This window comes from Cherax quadricarinatus, chromosome 19 (assembly GCF_038502225.1).
Source record: "Cherax quadricarinatus isolate ZL_2023a chromosome 19, ASM3850222v1, whole genome shotgun sequence".
Taxonomy (NCBI): Eukaryota; Metazoa; Arthropoda; class Malacostraca; order Decapoda; family Parastacidae; genus Cherax; species Cherax quadricarinatus.
The window spans coordinates 26,798,733-26,814,639 of record NC_091310.1 but is presented as its reverse complement, the minus strand read 5'-3'; the positions used below and the strand labels follow the sequence as shown (position 1 = coordinate 26,814,639).

Below are 15,907 nucleotides of genomic sequence, written 5' to 3'. Positions count from 1 at the left end.
GTTTACCAGTGAGTGACCATCACCCCACGAGTTCATATGATGTATTTCATAATAATCCATTGTTTTTGTGCTTGCAACTGCTTAATAAGTCACCATGGGCCAAAAGAAAGCTAGTGAGAGCCCTTTGCTAAAGAAAGTAAGGAACAAGATCGAATTCAAGAAAGAAATCATTGAAAAATGTGAGAGTGGAGTGCGTGTTACAGAGCTTGCCAGGATGTATGGCAAACCCCATTCAACCATCACTTCGATTGTGGTGAAGGGAAAGGAAATAAAGTGTGCTGTTGTAGCAAAATGGATAGATATGCTGACAAAAAGAGAGATCGTAAACCCTCGAAGAAGTGGAGAGGTTATCGTTGGTGTGGATTACCCACAAACAGTTAGCAGGAGATAGTACTATGCAGTCAATAATATGTGAAAAGTCAAGGCAGTTGCATGACAACCTCGTAAAGAAAATGCCTGCAGCAATTGGTAATACTTGTGATTTTAAGGCCAGCAAAGGCTGGTTTGAGAGATTTAAGTGTAGTGGCATACACAGTGTGGTAAGGCATAGTGAGGCTGCCAGTTCAGACAAAAGGGCGGCTGAGAAGTTTGTGCAGGAGTTCAACCCTTTGACTGTTTTGGTCATATATATATACATGTATATATGTCTTACGAGCCACCGTGTTTGACGTATATATACTCATAAATTCTAGCAGCCTCAAATCAAGCAGGAGAAAGCTGGTAGACCCACATGTGAGAGAATGGGTCTGTATGGTCAGTGTGCAAAACCATATGAAAAAAATCCTGCAGCACGCAGTGCAAGAGAAAAAAAACTCCGACCATTTTTTTTTAATTAAAATGCTGATTTTGTGGTCTATTTTCGTATAGTATTTTTGGTTGTATCCTCGTTTTCTTGGTCTCATTTGATAGAATGGAAAACACGTTACAGAAATAGAGGTGATTTTGATTGGTTTTGCGATAAAAAAGAAGCTTGAAATGGAGCTCAAAGTAAGGGAAATGTTTGATTTTTGCCGATGTTCAAAAGTAAACAAATGATGTCTTGTCCAATAAATGTCTAACTAGCCATTCTAATATGCAGCCATGTATGGGTTGACATTATTTATACAATTATTACAATATTGCAGTAGTCTGCATAACAGTAAATCTTCTATGTTTTGTTTGAATAAAAATTCAAAATAGAAAGCAAGAGTAATATCAGAGAGGCCTGGAGACGTGACTGATGAACAAAGAAAATGTTATTTTAGAGCCAGGAATGTCTGCATTGTTCATTCTGGACCCTATTTTGAAATTATCGTATTTTTTAATTTTCATGAAATTGTCCAAATTGCAAATTTCTGACCATGTTATTGGGTAGTTGAAATCGGTAAATGAGCAGTTTCTTGTACTCAATCGATAGAAAAAATGGAGTTCTGAAGAAATAGCTACGAGTTTGGTCAACTGGAACAATGGAATTAGCCGAAAATAGGGCTCAAAGTGGGCAAAACTGCCGATTCGTAAATATCACCGAGGTCACTAACTTCGCAAGAGCGTAATTCCATTAGTTTTCCATCAAGTTTCATTCTTTTGGTGTCATTACCATCAGGATAAGATTCTCAATCATTTCATAAGAATTTTTTTTTTCTTTTTTCAAAAATTTTTCAACACCAGGAGACACCTCAGGATTTGGGGTTGCGACAGTCAAGGGGTTAAGGGGTACTTAGACACTGAAAAATTCAAACCCCAACAAGTGTTCAATTGTGATGAAACAGGCCTGTTTTGGAAGAAAATGCCAGAGGACATACATCATACAGGAGGAAACAGCACTCCCAGGACACAAGCCTATGAAAGACAGGCTAACTCACATGTTTTGCAGAAAGGCTAATGAGGAATGCAAAGTGAAGCCTTTACTGGTCTATCACTCTGAAAATCCCAGTGTGTTCAAGAAAAACAGTGCTGCCAGGAGTAAATTGTGTGTGATGTGGAAGGGTAACAGTAAGACATGGGTCACAAGGGAAATTTTCCTTGATTGGTTTAATAAAGTGTTTGGCCCCAGTATGAAGAAATACCTCCTGGGAAAATAAATTGGAACTCAAGTGCCTCCTGGTAATGGACAATGCTCCTGCTCATCCTCCAGACTTGGAAGAGCAAATGGTGGAAGAGTTTCGTTTCAACACAGTTATGTTCTTGCCCCCTGATACAACTCCTCTCCTCCAGCCCATGGACCAGCAGGTCATTTCAAACACCAAAGCAGTGTTTCAAAAGTACTTTGAAGTGACCTCAGACACTGAATTGACCCTAAGAGAGTTCTGGAAAGATCACTTCAATATCTTCCACTGCATAAACCTTATAGGTAAGGCTTGGGAGGGAGTGACTTGCAGGACTTTGAACTTTACTTGGCGAAAATTGTGGCAAGAATGTGTGCAAGAGAAGGATTTCGAAGGATTTGGGGCTGACCCTGAGGAGCCTATGCCAGTTGTGGAAAGTATTATGGCATGGGGGAATTCCATGGGGTTGGATTTGAGTTTCGAGGATGTGGAAGAGTTGGTGGAGGACCACAATGAAGAGCTAACCTCTACAGAGCTACAAGGCCTTCATCTGCAACAACAACAGACCACAGCTCAGGAAATTGCTTCTGAGGAGGAGGAAGAGAGATGGAGGAAGGTGCCTTTGTACAATGTGGACAAAAGTGCAAACATTTATGGATGAACATCACCTTGACAAATCTGTTACAGGCAACATGTACAATGACAATGCTGTGTCCCATTTTAGGAAAGTTTCAAAGAAATGCCAGATAAAGACCTCTCTTGAACACTTTTTTGAGCGACAGGGGTCCAGGGGAGGCAACGAGGAGTCATGGTACGTGATGAGGTATCACGGTAGGTGCCTGTGACGAGCGGAGTCCCACTGGGGTAAGTCCTAGGACCAGTGCTATTTTTGGTATATGTGAATGACATGATGGAAGGGATACTCAGAAGTGTCCCTGTTCGCAGATGATGTGAAGTTAACCCTTTCAGGGTCAAGAGGCCCTTTCCTAAACCTGTTCTCAGGGTCGAAAATTTTTCGGGAAAAAAAAAAAAAAAAAATTCCTTGTGAAATGATAGAGAATCTTTTCCTGGTCATAATGACACCAAAAGTATGAAATTTAATGGAAAACTTATGGAATTATGCTCTCGCGAAGTTAGCGGCCTCGCTGATGTTGTCACATCGGTGATTTCGCCCACTTTGAGCCCTATTTTCGGCCAATTCCTGTGTATTAGTCGACAAAAATCATATTTATTTCACTAGAACTCCCTTTTTTTCTATCGAATGAGTACAAGAAACAACCCATTTACCAATTTCAACTGTCCAATAAAGTGGTTAGAAATTGGCAATTTTGCCAATTTCACACAAATTTCAGAAGATGCCAATTTCCAAACAGAGTCCAGAATAAACAAGACAGACATTCCTGGCACTAAAATAACAAGTTCTCTGTTCGTTAGTCATGTCCCCAGGCCCCTCTTACATTTCTTTTGCTTTCCACTTTGAATTTTTATTCTCACAAAAATTAAAAGATTTACTGTTATACAGACTATTGCATTAGTGTAGAAATGGTATAAATAATATCAGAGCAATTGTGAAAGAATATCAGACTCACCAGTTGACGTGTATTGGAAGCTTGGCATGATTTGTTTACTTTTGAACTTTGGCAAAAATCGAACATTTCTGCTACTTTGAGCTCAATTTCAAGGTACTTTTCATCGAGAAACCAATCAAAATCATCTCAATTTCTGTAATATGTCTTCCATTCTATAAAATGAGACCAGGAAAACTAGAATACAACCATAAATACCATACGAAAATACATTGCAAAGTCGCTGTTTTAATCCAAAAACACGGTCAAAGTTTTTTTTTTCTCATTACGCACTGTGTGCTGCAGGATTTTTTTATACTGCGCACACTGACCACATAGACCCATTCTTTCATATGTAGGCCTACCAGCTTTCTCTCGCTAGATCTGAAGGTGCTAGAATTTAGGCGTTCTAGTACGTCAATAACCCTGGTGCGTAAGCCGTACTAGCACGTCGGAAACCCTGAAAGGGTTAATAAGGAGAATCAAATCAGGCTGAACACATGGTCCAGCAACTGGTTTTTTGAATTCAACCCTGCCAAATGCAAAGTGGCATTAAAAAACAGTGGCATTAAAAAAACTAAGAAGGGAAGTAACCCCAGATAAGGACTTGGTACCTGAACTCTTTATGGAAGGGGATTTCCCTTCCAAACAATAGTGCACCTTCATCCTCTCCCTTCCTCCCATCTTCCATCCACCCAGAAGTCTTCAGTAAAGGTAAGTGTATTTTTTTTTTTTTAACAAGTTGGCCGTCTCCCACTGAGGCAGGGTGACCCAAAAAAGAAAGAAAATCCCCAAAAAGAAAATACTTTCATCATCATTCTACACTTTCACCTCACTCACACATAATCACTGTTTTTGCAGAGGTGCTCAGAACACAATAGTTTAGAAGCATATACAGTGGACCCCCGCATAACGATCACCTCCGAATGCGACCAATTATGTAAGTGTATTTATGTAAGTGTGTTTGTACGTGTATGTTTGGGGGTCTGAAATGGACTAATCTACTTCACAATATTCCTTATGGGAACAAATTCGGTCAGTACTGGCACCTGAACATACTTCTGGAGTGAAAAAATATCGTTAACCGGGGGTCCACTGTACCTATAAAGATACACAACATATCCCTCCAAACTGCTAATATCCTGAACCCCTCCTTTAGAGTGCAGGCATTGTACTTCCCATTTCCAGGACTCAAGTCCGGCTATATAAAAATAACCGGTTTCCCTGAATTTGTTATTATTATTTTTTTTTTTGTTATTATCACACTGGCCGATTCCCACCAAGGCAGGGTGGCCCGAAAAAGAAAAACTTTCACCATCATTCACTCCATCACTGTCTTGCCAGAAGGGTGCTTTACACTACAGTTTTTAAACTGCAACATTAACACCCCTCCTTCAGAGTGCAGGCACTGTACTTCCCATCTCCAGGACTCAAGTCCGGCCTGCCGGTTTCCCTGAATCCCTTCATAAATGTTACTTTGCTCACACTCCAACAGCACGTCAAGTATTAAAAACCATTTGTCTCCATTCACTCCTATCAAACACGCTCACGCATGCCTGCTGGAAGTCCAAGCCCCTCGCACACAAAACCTCCTTTACCCCCTCCCTCCAACCCTTCCTAGGCCGACCCCTACCCCGCCTTCCTTCCACTACAGACTGATACACTCTTGAAGTCATTCTGTTTCGCTCCATTCTCTCTACATGTCCGAACCACCTCAACAAACCTTCCTCAGCCCTATGGACAACAGTTTTGGTAATCCCGCACCTCCTCCTAACTTCCAAACTACGAATTCTCTGCATTATATTCACACCACACATTGCCCTCAGACACGACATCTCCACTGCCTCCAGCCTTCTCCTCGCTGCAACATTCATCACCCACGCTTCACACCCATATAAGAGCGTTGGTAAAACTATACTCTCATACATTCCCCTCTTTGCCTCCAAGGACAAAGTTCTTTGTCTCCACAGACTCCTAAGTGCACCACTCACTCTTTTTCCCTCATCAATTCTATGATTCACCTCATCTTTCATAGACCCATCCGCTGACACGTCCACTCCCAAATATCTGAATACGTTCACCTCCTCCATACTCTCTCCCTCCAATCTGATATTCAATCTTTCATCACCTAATCTTTTTGTTATCCTCATAACCTTACTCTTTCCTGTATTCACCTTTAATTTTCTTCTTTTGCACACCCTACCAAATTCCTCCACCAATCTCTGCAACTTCTCTTCAGAATCTCCCAAGAGCACAGTGTCATCAGCAAAGAGCAGCTGTGACAACTCCCACTTTGTGTGTGATTCTTTATCTTTTAACTCCACGCCTCTTGCCAAGACCCTCGCATTTACTTCTCTTACAACCCCATCTATAAATATATTAAACAACCACGGTGACATCACACATCCTTGTCTAAGGCCTACTTTTACTGGGAAAAAATTTCCCTCTTTCCTACATACTCTAACTTGAGCCTCACTATCCTCGTAAAAACTCTTCACTGCTTTCAGTAACCTACCTCCTACACCATACACTTGCAACATCTGCCACATTGCCCCCCTATCCACCCTGTCATACGCCTTTTCCAAATCCATAAATGCCACAAAGACCTCTTTAGCCTTATCTAAATACTGTTCACTTATATGTTTCACTGTAAACACCTGGTCCACACACCCCCTACCTTTCCTAAAGCCTCCTTGTTCATCTGCTATCCTATTCTCCGTCTTACTCTTAATTCTTTCAATTTTAACTCTACCATACACTTTACCAGGTACACTCAACAGACTTATCCCCCTATAATTTTTGCACTCTCTTTTGTCCCCTTTGCCTTTATACAAAGGAACTATGCATGCTCTCTGCCAATCCCTAGGTACCTTACCCTCTTCCATACATTTATTAAATAATTGCACCAACCACTCCAAAACTATATCCCCACCTGCTTTTAACATTTCTATCTTTATCCCATCAATCCCGGCTGCCTTACCCCCTTTCATTTTACCTACTGCCTCACGAACTTCCCCCACACTCACAACTGGCTCTTCCTCACTCCTACAAGATGTTATTCCTCCTTGCCCTATACACGAAATCACAGCTTCCCTATCTTCATCAACATTTAACAATTCCCTGAATCCCTTCATTAAATATTACCCTGCTCACACTCCAACAGATCGTCAGGTCCCAAATACCATTCGTCTCTATTCACTCCTATCTAACACGCTCACGCACGCTTGCTGGAAGTCCAAGCCCCTCACCCACAAAACCTCCTTTACCCCCTCCCTCCAACCTTTTCGAGGACGACCAGGGGTGTCTGGAACGGATTAATTTTATTTCCATTATTTCTCATGGGGAAAATGGTTTCGCCATTCAGCAATTTCGTCCTTCAGCAGACACTCTGGAACGGATTAATAATAAAACTCAGGGGTCCACTGTACTATTAAAAAATTGTCCCTCCAAATTTACAGGGGTTATGTTTCTAAGATGTCCCATGACACTACAAACTTCAAATAATGTAAAATTACTAAGTCTCCATTAATATTAAGATACATATATGGGTTCATTCTGTGTTTGAATGCATATCTCTGCAGTATAAAAGAAATAATGACCAGAATAACAAGAGATCTGAGCATGGGAGAGCTATCAAGCCACATAAAATGTTGAGTAACTGAATTTATTCACTGACTAACCATGAGTAAAACATTGTCAATTCAATATCTTATATGAAGTATGAAAAAAAAAAAATAAAGATACAGCAGTACATGTAGAGAGTCCTTCGAGTGGCACATTTATATTAAAAAAAAAAAAAAAAGGTTCATGAATCAGATCACCTTACACAATCCTACTGAAAGTTAATTCTAAAATTACTGAAGCACTTCCTGATTATACCTGGTCCTCTTCTGTTTTCACATTTGCTGTGTGTACTTCTTTACTTGTGCCTGTACCTTCTAATTTAGGAAACTCTTCTTCTGATGGCATTTCTTCTTCTTCCCCACTACCTTCTGCATCATCAAAATCATCTTCATCACTATATCCAGTGGATTCTCCATCATCATCCATTGCCTGCTATAAAATAAAAATTAAACTTTAAAGCCAGCTGGGTACTGGTGGAAGATTAAGAGAGGTGCCCATTTCCTCTCTCCTGTTCAATATCAACCTTCAGGCATGCTTTTTTTTTTAAAAACAAATTATGCCAGATGTTGCAGGTCTAATAGGAATAAAACTGCAACTCAGACCATCTGTATGTAATAACAACATTATTAATAAAAAAACAGATGATCACCACCGTTCAGGCCTCCACATGATGCATTTCCATCTGTTCGGGATTCAATTTTTGTATCTATTTCCATCTTTTGCCCCTAAAACCACCACCTTTTATAACAGCTCTACCCATTTCCACCTTGTGTTCTAACATGGCTAGTCTTTGTAGCAACACAAGCAAGCCAGTGCCCCTCCCATGCACTTTGGACATCATTTGTTGCATGGTAGACTTAGCTTTTTCTACATCCTTCTCCCCTCGCCTTCCACCCATGCCACCACCAGTTGCCTCATGGACTCGTACCACACAATTTCTCACTCTGTGTTATTGCTCCATTTCTAATCTTTTTTTTTCACTCTGTGAGGTGTCTAAATATTAATCATGGCATCAAAGAGGAAATCTAGTGTATGGAAAGGTGACAAGAAATGTAAAATTTTGCCTCTAGTGAAGAAAAATAGAGGTAACAAATATGTTTAAAGGTGATGCATGTGTTGATGTAGCCAAGGCCTATGGGGTGAGGGAATCAACAATTTGTTTGATTCGAGGCAATAAGTAGAAGATAAGAGCTAGTATGATGAATAACCAAAATTGTGATATGCTGAAGAAATTAACCCTTTGACTGTTTCGGTCGTATATATACGTCTTACGAGCCGGTGTGTTTGACGTATACTATATACTCAAAAATTCTAGCAGCTTCAAATCAAGCAGGAGAAAGCTGGTAGGCCCACATGTGAGAGAATGAGTCTATGTGGTCAGTGTGCACCATATAAAAAAAATCCTGCAGCAAGCAGTGCAAAATGAGAAAAAAAAAAGCTCCGACCGTTTTTTTTGGATTAAAACGCCGACTTTGTGGTGCATTTTCGTATAGTATTTATGGTCGTATTCTCGTTTTCTTGGTCTCATTTGATAGAATGGAAAACATATTATAGAAATAGAGGTGATTTTGATCAGTTTTACTATGAAAAGAACCTTGAAATGTTCAAAAGTAAACAAATGATGTCATTGTCCAATAAATGTCCAACTAGCCATTGTAATATGCAGTCATGAATGGGTTGACAATATTTATACAATTATTACAGTATTGCAGTAGTCTGCATAACAGTAAATCTTCTATTTTTTGTTTGAATAAAAATTCAAAATAGAAAGCAATAGTAATATCAGAGGGGCCTGGAGACGTGACTGATGAACAAAAAAAATATTTTAGAGCCAGGAATGTCTGCATTGTTCATTCTGGACCCTATTTTGAAATTGACATTTTTTAATGTGCGTGAAATTGACCAAATTGCAAATTTCTGACCACATTATTGAGTAGTTGAAATTGGTAAATGGGCAGTTTCTTGTACTCAATCGATAGAACAAATGGAATTCTAAAGACATAGCTATGAGTTTGGTTGACTGGAACAATAGAATTAGCAAAAAATAGGGCTCAAAGTGGGCAAAATAACCGATTCATAAAAATCGCCAAGGTCGCTAACTTTGCGAGAGCGTAATTCCGTAAGTTTTCCATCATTTTTTTTTTTTTGGTGTCATTACCATCGGGAAAAGAATCTCTATCATTTCATAAGAAAATTTTGTTTTTTTTCACAAATTTTTTGACACCAGAAGACACCCCAGGATTTGGGGTTTCGACAGTCAAGGGGTTAAAAAGAGGTACAGCTAAATAAATATAAAAAGAAAAAAAAAAACTCAATGACTGGATTCAGGAGGAAAAAAATGTGCATCACTTAGTTTCCTTGTGAACTGTGAGAAAGCTTTTATATTATAAAACAATGTGCTTGTAGGAAGGAAAATCTGCAAATGAGTGTACTTTTAGCCAAAGATGGTTTAATAGGTTGAGAGAGCACAATAAGCTTCATAACAGAGCTCAATAGTGTGAGTGCCTCTGCTGACCACACAGAAGCAGAGACATTTTCCTGCTGAATTGCTGGAAATGATTTCCGAGGCTGGCTACGCAACTGAGCAAGCGTTTAATGCTGAGGAGTCAGGACTGTTCTGGAAGATACCTTCTAGAACTTACATCAGCAAGAAAAAAAAAAATGTTCCTGGCTTCAAGCCAGCAGGTTACATGTATTTCCCCTTGTAGGTTCTGTCACAAACTGCTTCAAAAAACAATCCTGAACTACTTCTAAGAAGTCGTATGATTCTAAATTCCCAGTCAAGAAATTCCAATCAATATGACTAAAGTTAAAGTCTCCTAGAATTACTACATTATCGTGCCTTGTGGCCTTAACAATTTCCTCCCATAGTAGTCTCCCTTGGTCCCTATCTAAGTTTGGGGGACAGTATATCACGCCTAAAATCAGTTTTTCATGCCCCTCTGAAAATTCTATCCAAACAGACTCTGTATGTGTTACTTCAGACTTAATACCCGTTTTTATGCAACAGTTCAAGCGATCTCGGACATACAGCGCCACCCCACCCCCCTTCCCGATACTTCTATCTACTTGGAACAATTTAAAACCCTGAATGTGACATTCCGCAGGCATGTCCCGACTTTTTGAATTAAACCACGTCTCAGTTAAGGCAAATACATCAATGTTACCTGCACTAGCAACTAGTCTCAACTCGTCCATCTTATTCCTAGCACTACGGCTATTAGCATAATAAACATTGAAAGACTCTCCTTTCTCTTTACCCTTCCTGCTCATTTCTGTTTTTCTACTAAACCTATTACTGTCCTTATCACCCAGTGTCACTGGCTTTTCAATATCTACCTCGTTCTGCTTATTACTAGTTCCCCTACAACTCATAATATTACTACACTGGGACTTCACTGTTTTCCTGCCAAAACCCATACCACTAACTATTCCTAGTTTAAAGTCCTAACAGCTCCCTCCACTGCAGTTACCAGTGCTCCCACCCCAGACCTAGATAAGTGAACCCCATCCCAGGCATACATGTCATTTCTGCCATAGAAGAGGTCCCAGTTGTCAATGAATGTTACCGCATTTTCCTTACAGTATTTGTCCAGCCAGCAATTGACACCAATTGCCCTGGACAACCATTCATTTCCAACTCCTCTCCTTGGCAAAATACCACATATGACAGGGTTCCCACCCTTCCTCCTAATTATTTCTATTGCTGACCTATACCTGCTAATCAGGTCTTCACTCCTACGTCTGCCAACATCGTTGCCTCCAGCACTGAGACAGATAATAGGATTGCTCCCATTACCTCTCATGATGTCATCCAGACGGCTAACAATATCCTCCATCCCAGCCCCAGGAAAGCAAACTCTCTGTCTCCTGCTCCTGTCCTTCAAGCAGAACGCCCTATCCATATACCTAACTTGGCTATCCCCAACAACAACAATATTCTTACCTTCCTTGGTGTCGTTCGTCGTGACGTTCCCAGTAGTCGACTCACATTCGTCGGGTAGCACTGAGAATGTATTAAATGTTTCCACAACAGTTTCCACGGCAGTCTCTTTCTTCTTCATCGTTTCTACCTTTCCATTCGTCTTCTTGATCGTCAACTTCGTTCCCTGCTGTCCAGCCACTGACCAGTTTCCTTTCTTGACCTGAGGACTCAAAACAGGAGGACTACTACGAATCTTCTTGTTTTCCTCGGTCAGTCGCCGAATCTCCATCTTCACCATCCTCAATTCTTCCTTAAGCTGTTGATAAAGTTGCTCGATGGAGGGCATCTTGCTTCAATTCGTAGAGAACGCGCGAACAGGTCTTCACAGAGCTAAGTACATGTCACCACTAGTTAGCATGGATGACAGGAATTAATTGTTGACTGGTTCAAGCATCCTTTTATTCCTAAAGTCATGTTTTACTTGTGCTAAAAAAAAAAAGCCTCACATTCAAGTGTTTCCTGATTCTTAATAATTCCCATGTTGATCCTAACTCATTGCAGGATTTGAGCCCAAATGTTAGTGTTTTTTACCACCAAATACATCATCACTGATACAACCACTAAATCAAGGTGAAATAAAGCCCTCTAATTGTTTCTACACATGAAGAGTTGTGCAGAAACTGCTTGCAGCAATGGATAATAACTCAAAGCTTGGAGTGGCAGAATTCTGGCATATATGCAACATAGTAGATGCCTTATCTCACATCAAACCTGCAAGGAATAATGTGCCAAAATCAACAACAAGTGCAGGCTGTGGAAAATTATGGCCTAGTACGGTGAATAATGTCACAGAATTTCTCTCAGGTGAGTCAATTTGAGGAAATCATTCACCTGGCAAAGAAGACTGCAAGGTGAGGGCGTTGAAGGAATACAGCCAGAAGATATCAATGAACTATCAGAAGATGAGGAGGAAGAAAGAAGTCCAGAGGAAATGTTGACAGAGCTAAATTCTCAGATAGAAGGAACTCAGAGAGTTGAAGAGGATGAAGAAAAGCCTGCAGAAAAACAATTAACACTTCAACAGTTACATGAGCAGTTCCATGTTGCTGCAAAATTTGCAATTATTTTTATTAAATAGGACCCTGATACATCTATAAGCACTGCTCTGAAATGGATGATGGACCAAGCAATGATGCCCTGCCAACAACTGTATAAAGTACTGCTGGTTAACGTGTCCATAGCAACTGCTTGCCTTGAAATTATTGTACAACGCTTATCAGTAGTTTATTATCTTATGTGAAATATGTATTTACAAGAAAAAATTACTTTGCTTTTTTTGAACATGGCTTAGAAAGCAACCTATTTTTTTCCAAAAGTTGTTCACTCCACCTGTTGTGTTTTCATGTGAAGCTCTGCTCTTCTGGAACATACCTTACTCGAAACATTGTTGTCAAGTGTACACTACAGTATACATTAGGGATGTATCGGATATCCGCATGCGCATCTGGATCTGCAGAACATCCGCACAGTTTCTTACATCCACATCCTTGTTTTTCCTAAATGAGACATCCGCGTCCGCATCTGCAATCACGATTCAACATATATCCGCATTTGCATCCGCATCCGCGCCAAACAAAGAAGATGTGGCGGATATTATAACCTAAATTACAGAGCTTGCATGTTTGTTTCCTAACAGTAGGCCTGTTGCCCCATACTAGGCAGGTCTTTCACAAATCCAACCCACTAATAGAATAAACGCTACCTAAGCAGTAAGCCTAGACAATTCTATTTACTCACGTGTATGTCCCGCTCAAATCTAACCCCTCTCCCTCATGTACTTATCCAACCTAAATTTGGAACTACCCAAGGTAGTTTCAGATTTAGGTAATTTCGATAACCCTACTAGGTAGACCGTTCCATAAGAACATAAGAATGTAGGAACACTGCAGAAGGCCTACTGGCCCATACGAGGCAGGTCCTTATCAAAACGACATCTACCTAAAGCTACCCAAGAAATAACTCCCGTACCCCATGACACCAATCAAACCCAGCCCCTCCCACTCATATATTTGTCCAGTCTCTTCTTAAAGCTACCCAAGGTCCTAGCCTCTATCACCCCACTAGGAAGACTGTTCCATGCATCTACAACTCTGTTAGAAAACCAGTACTTACCTATGTCTTTTCTAAATCTAAATTTATCCAACTTAAATCCATTATTCCTGGTTCTCGACACCCTCAGTACTTTATTAATGTCTCCCTTGTTTATGCCCGTCATCCACTTATACACTTCAATGATATCTCCCCTCATTCTACGCCTCTCCAGAGAGTGGAGATTTAAGGCTTTAAGTCTATCTTCATACGGGAGGTTCCTCACACAGTAAATCATTTTAGTCATTCTTCTCTGTATGTTCTCTAATGAGTCTATGTCCATCCTGTAGTAAGGGGACCAAAACTGAGCAGCATAATCTAAATGAGGCCTCACTAGTGATGTATAGAGCTGTAAAATAACTTTTGGACTTCTGTTACTTATACTTCTTGAGATAAATCCAAGTAATCTGTTGGCCTTGTTGCGCACACTAAGGCACTGCTGTCTTGGCTTTAGATTTCTGCTTACCATGACTCCCAAGTCTTTTTCACATTCTGTATGACCAAGCTCTACTTCACCTAGATTATAGCTTCGAGGGTTATTTTCATTACCAAGGGCAAGTACCTTACACTTATCCACATTAAACTTCATCTGCCATTTTTCAGACCAAGACATTAATTTGTTCAAATCGTCCTGGAGTTCATTGATATCCTCCTCAGAGTGAATTATACGGCCTATCTTTGTATCATCAGCAAACTTACTCATGTCACTAGTAATCCCTTCATCAAGGTCATTAATGTAAATTATGAACAGGAGAGGGCCTAAAACTGATCCTTGTGGAACGCCACTAGTGACTAATCCCCATTCAGATTTCACTCCATTAATGGTAACTCTCTGCTTTCTATTGGTAAGCCATGCCTCAATCCATGCTAGAACTTTACCTCCTATACCATGAGCTGCCACTTTTCTTAAGAGTCTCTTGTGAGGTACTCTGTCGAAGGCTTTACTAAAATCCAAATAAACAATATCATATTCCTTATCACTGTCAACTGCCTCAAATGTTCTATTGAAGAACGTCAGTAAGTTTGCTAGGCAGGAACGACCTCTCGTGAATCCATGCTGAGATTCATTTATCAAGTTATGCTCTTCCAGGTGACTTCTGATAATGTCAGCTATAATTGATTCTAATAACTTGCCCACTATAGATGTCAGGCTTATTGGACGGTAATTTGAAGTAGTGGACTTATCCCCTGATTTGAATATAGGAACCACATTAGCCATCTTCCACAACTCTGGCACAACACTGGTAAGGATGGACGCATTGAATACACTCGTTAATGGCTGACTAAGCTCCATCTTGCATTCCTTAAGTACCCTTGAAAACAACTCATCAGGTCCCGGGGACTTATTTTGTTTCAGTTTGTCTATCTGTTTAATAACCATGTCCCTCGTGACAGAAATATTAGTTAACTTAAATTCATCAGGAACTAAATAATTGTTAATTACTGGAATCTCATTTACATCTTCCTGTGTAAAAACTGACAAAAAATAGTCATTAAATAAGGAACACATTTCCAGTTCATTATCCGTCAGCTGTCCATTCCCAGATTTCAGAGGTCCTACTTTTTCCTTCACCTTCGTCCTATACACTTGAAAGAACCCCTTTGGATTAGTCTTTGATTCATTAGCAACTCTAATTTCATAATCACGTTTAGCCTTTCTAATCGCCTGTTTTACTTCTCTTTTAAGCTGAACATATTGGTCAGTAAGGTTAACCTCTCCTCTTCTGATGCGCCTATAAATTCCCCTTTTCTTCCCTAATAGATGCTTTAGCCTCCTGTTAACCCATTTGGGATCGTTATTATTAGACCTAATTTCTCTCTGGGGAATGTATATACTCTGGGCACTGTGTACATTATTAAGAAAACAATCATAAAAGCAGATCCCTTCATATTCATAAGTATGATTATCGTCAATAAAATCATTAGTTAGATAACCCCAATCAAGATTAGACAGATGTTCCCTAAGTCCATTATAATCGGCAGAACGAAAATCAGGGATTTTTACTGTATTATCGTTATTCTTGCATTCCCAATTAATGCTAAAAGTGATGGATTTGTGATCACTTGCGCCAAGCTCTTCAGTGATCTCCAGATTATTCACGAGTGTTTCCTTATTTGACAAGACTAGGTCTAGCAAATTATTACCCCTGGTAGGCTCAGTTACACTCTGTTTCAGAAAACAGTCCTGAACTGTTTCCATGAAGTCACTGGACTCTAGATTACCTGTCAAAGAATTCCAGTCAATTTGGCTAAAGTTAAAGTCCCCTACTATGACTATGTTACTGTGTCCAGAAGCCCTAACAATTTCGTCCCAAAGAAGTCTCCCTCTATCGTGATCCAAGCCTGGAGGTCGGTATATTACACCTAGAATTAGTTTTTCTTGACCCTCCACGAACTCTACCCAAACACTCTGTTACTGCTCCATCTATTTTTATACCTGTTTTTATGCAACAATTAATATTTTCTCGAACATACAATGCAACTCCTCCCCCCTTCCCATTACATCTATCCACATTGAACAACTTAAATCCCTGAATATTACTCTCAGCAGTCATATCCCGACTCTTTAAATCATACCACGTTTCAGTTAATGCAATGATATCAAAGTTCCCAGCACATGC

General features: G+C 40.0%; 1 protein-coding gene across 2 annotated transcripts in view; it reads right to left on the bottom strand.

Moving 5' to 3' along the window:
* LOC128688283 (uncharacterized bromodomain-containing protein 10) overlaps positions 1-15,907 on the bottom strand; it is a 311,849-nt gene that overhangs the window by 260,194 nt on the left and 35,748 nt on the right. For both annotated transcript variants that reach the window (XM_070086577.1, XM_070086576.1), the window contains one exon: positions 7,469-7,645. In XM_070086577.1, the coding sequence (XP_069942678.1) occupies positions 7,469-7,645 (177 nt within the window). The remainder of the gene's footprint in view (positions 1-7,468; positions 7,646-15,907) is intronic.